Source organism: Drosophila kikkawai, chromosome 3L (assembly GCF_030179895.1).
Source record: "Drosophila kikkawai strain 14028-0561.14 chromosome 3L, DkikHiC1v2, whole genome shotgun sequence".
Lineage (NCBI taxonomy): Eukaryota > Metazoa > Arthropoda > Insecta > Diptera > Drosophilidae > Drosophila > Drosophila kikkawai.
The window spans coordinates 30784660-30788432 of record NC_091730.1 but is presented as its reverse complement, the minus strand read 5'-3'; the positions used below and the strand labels follow the sequence as shown (position 1 = coordinate 30788432).

The following is a 3773-nucleotide window of genomic DNA, read 5'->3' as shown; positions in this document are numbered from 1 at the left end:
ACGAAGGAATTCTAAAACACCTCAAAGTTTGCACATCACCCGAACCACTCTGTTTGCAGTGGACCAGCAACACCACCCGTACTGAGGAAACGTCTTTCAAGGCCCGAATGCAAATATCGGAGATGGGGAGTGGAAGAAAATTGTGGCTTAACAACGTACACTCAGTCAAGCACCTCGCGCTACCAAAGCAAACTGTCGATGTAAATAAACTCGTCGGCAGATATAATCACTTACACGGATTGCCAATAAAATCATATTATAATGCTGAACCGATGCTACTAATTGGCGCTAACAACTGGACCTTGGCTGTTCCTCGCAAAATTCGTGAGGGAAGACGCAACGAGCCCATCGCCTCAAAGTGTACTCTCGGATGGAGTATTCAAGGCACAAGCAACGCCAACAGAAATTATTCCTTCCATCACTGCGTTTGCAACTGGAACGACATCGAAAAGGCAGTAAGAGAAAGCTTCAACGCAGATCCTATCGCACCGCGAGAGCTCTTCTCCAAAGACGACGAAAAGGCTAAAGGAATTCTGGAGGAAACATGCAAGAAAGTAAACGGTAGATATCAAATTGGCTTGCTCTGGCGAGACAAGAATTTAATTCTCCCAGAGAGCTACTCAACCGCACTTAAACGCCTCGAATGCCTAAGACAGAAAATTAACAAAAATCCAGAACTATTTGACCAAATTCAAAATCAGATTGACAACTTAGTCGTAAAAAACTACGCGATCGAACTGCAACCCGCAGATATAGCTGAGGACACAAACCGTGTATGGTACCTCCCTATATTTATCGCACTAAATCCAAACAAGCCAAATAAAATAAGACTAGTTTGGGACGCAGCTGCAAAGAGCCACGGCAAATCCCTCAATGACTTTATGCTAAATGGACCGGATTATTTAAACTCGCTAACCGAAGTCCTAATGGCATTCAGAGTGGGCCGTATAGGCGTGTGCGCGGACATCGCTGAGATGTTCCACCAAATTATCATCCAGCAGAGCGACATGCATGTTCAACGATTTTTGTGGCTTCATAAGAATAATAAAACTCCACGTATATTCGTCATGCGTGCAATGACATTTGGTATCTGCTGCGCGCACTGCATTGCTCATTATGTACGTGACAAAAACGCGCAGGAGTTCAAAGATCAGTGTCCCCGAGCTTTCGAGTCTATAACAGAGGCTCATTATGTGGACGATCTCATAGACAGCTACACCGACGACTCTGAGGCGATCGCAGTAACCACAAAAGTCCGTGACATCCATGCTGAGGGAGGCTTCACTATTAGAAATTGGATCTCAAACTCTACCGCCATCCTAAAGCATTTTGGAGAGCGCCAAATAGACGAGCAGAACCCCAAAGAGCTTGGAGACCCCGAGAAGGTTCTCGGTATGTATTGGGAACCCTCGAACGACGTTTTTAAGTATACTTTCAGATTTGCGAGACTTAAAAGAGACGTACTAAACGGAGAAACTGTACCAACAAAACGTGAAGCCCTACAGGTTCTGATGTCCATTTTCGATCCTTTGGGCCTGCTATCATGTTACACAATCGGTCTTAAAATGCTACTGCAGAAAGTATGGCGTGCAGGCATAGACTGGGACGAGGAATTACCCGACACTTTACTCGGATCATGGCGACAATGGAAAACTGTCCTTCTTCAAGCTGCTAAATTGGAATTTCCTCGCTTCTACTCAACTCTGCTACCGAATGCTGACCAGATTGATTTGCACACATTTGTAGATGCGAGCGAGTACGCCTACGCAGCAGTTGCGTATCTTCGTATCAAGCAGGGAGCCGATATCGACACAGTCCTAGTAGCAGCTAAATGTAAGGTTGCCCCGCTAAAGCCAGTTTCAATACCACGCATGGAACTCCTGGCAGCAGTAATGGGAGTGAACTTAGCCAAAAAAGTTATTAATATTAGAAGGCTCAACATTAACTCAAGCACATACTGGTCAGACTCAAAAACAGTACTGCAGTGGCTGGATATGGACCCTCGAAAATTTCAAGCCTTTGTCATGCATAGAGTTGGGGAGATAATAGATCACACAAGTCGAGCTCAATGGCGCTGGATTCCGACCAAGGAAAATGTTGCAGACTCAGCCACAAAGTTTATCAAATCTCCTAACGCTAATCGCTGGTTAAAAGGTCCCCAGTTCCTAGCCAAGCCAGAAAACGAATGGCCAGAACAAGACATTACTCTCGAAAGTGGCGAACCGACGGAGCTACGTAAGCATGTCTTCATTATAAACCAACTAAAGCATTTTGATTTTGCAGAGGAATACTTTTCTGACTGGAGACGCCTGTATAGAGCCGTGGCAACCTTTATGCTATACATTAAAAGAATATGCGCTAAATGTCTTGGAAATCCACTGCCAAAAACTTTAGACCCCGAAATCATAAGCAAAGCGAAGTCGTGGATATATAAACAGGCACAATCTAGGACATACTATGCCGAAATCACTGCTCTCAAAAATAACACGGCCGTGAACAAATCAAGTCCTTTGATTGCTCTGAATGTCTACTTGGATGAGGAAGGCGTGCTACGTGTTCAGGGAAGAAAATATAACATAAATCCTGACGATGCTGTCGTTCTGCCAAAGAGGTCTCGAATTGCATTTTTGATCACGAAAGATTTCCATGAAAAATCACATCACATAATGCACGAATCGACAATAAATATCATAAGAAACGACTTCTACATACCTCGTCTACGAGTGCTGTATAAAACAGTTCGGAAGGCCTGTCAAAAATGCAAAATCGCCACATCCAGGCCCGAAGTACCTCAAATGGCTGCAATACCAGCCGCACGACTAGCCTCCTTCGAGAGACCCTTTACATACACAGGAGTTGACTACTTTGGTCCCATACTAGTTAACGTCGGCAGACACAAGGAAAAACGATGGGGAGTCCTCTTTACATGCCTGACACTGAGAGCCGTACATATAGAAGTGGCCTATAAACTTGATGTAAGCTCGTGTATAATGTGTCTTCGAAATTTCATGACACGTCGCGGGACTCCAAAAGAAATCTTCTCCGACAACGGAACCAACTTTAAAGCAACTGAGAAGATGGTGAAAGAAGAACTCAAAAAGATTGACTTTGACGAAATCACTATAAAGTATGAGGCGATTAAATGGCACTTCAACCCACCAGCGGCACCGCATATGGGAGGTGCTTGGGAGCGACTCGTCAGATCAGTTAAGACTGTTTTGAAATCAATCTGCCCAACTAGTAACTTCAATGACGAGACCCTTCGAACAGCTCTTATGGAAGCAGAAAACGTCATCAATTCTAGACCACTAACCTTTGTCTCTTTAGATTCAGGCGACGACGAAGCGCTCACCCCAAATCATTTACTTCTGGGATCGACGAGCGGCTATAAGCGCATGGCAGACGACAACACCGATCTAAGGCTGCGTTGGCAACAGACTCAACTATTCGCGGACAAGTTCTGGAGCCGCTGGGTGAAGGAATTCACCCCAGACTTGACCAGACGTAGCAAGTGGTTCACCAAACGTCCCCCAATAGCTATCGGCGACATTGTTATAGTAGTCGACGATCAACTTCCAAGGAACATGTGGCCCAAAGGACGCATCACTGAAGTAGTGACGGCCAAAGATGGCCAAGTTCGACGAGCTACAATTTGGACACCGAAAGGAATCATGGTCCGCCCAGTGGCCAAGATTGCTATCCTAGACGTCGGCCTAAAAGACGGTGAAGATCCGAAGGACGTTCACCGGGGGGGGGGAATGTTACCGCCATAA

General features: G+C 45.4%; 1 protein-coding gene across 1 annotated transcript; it reads left to right on the top strand.

Moving 5' to 3' along the window:
- Positions 1–272: 272 nt before the first annotated feature.
- Positions 273–3773, top strand: LOC121502750 (uncharacterized). The gene is made up of 2 exons (XM_041776459.2): positions 273–554; positions 702–3773. Exons 1-2 carry the CDS (start codon positions 273–275, stop codon positions 3771–3773), a joined length of 3354 nt encoding a protein of 1117 aa, XP_041632393.2.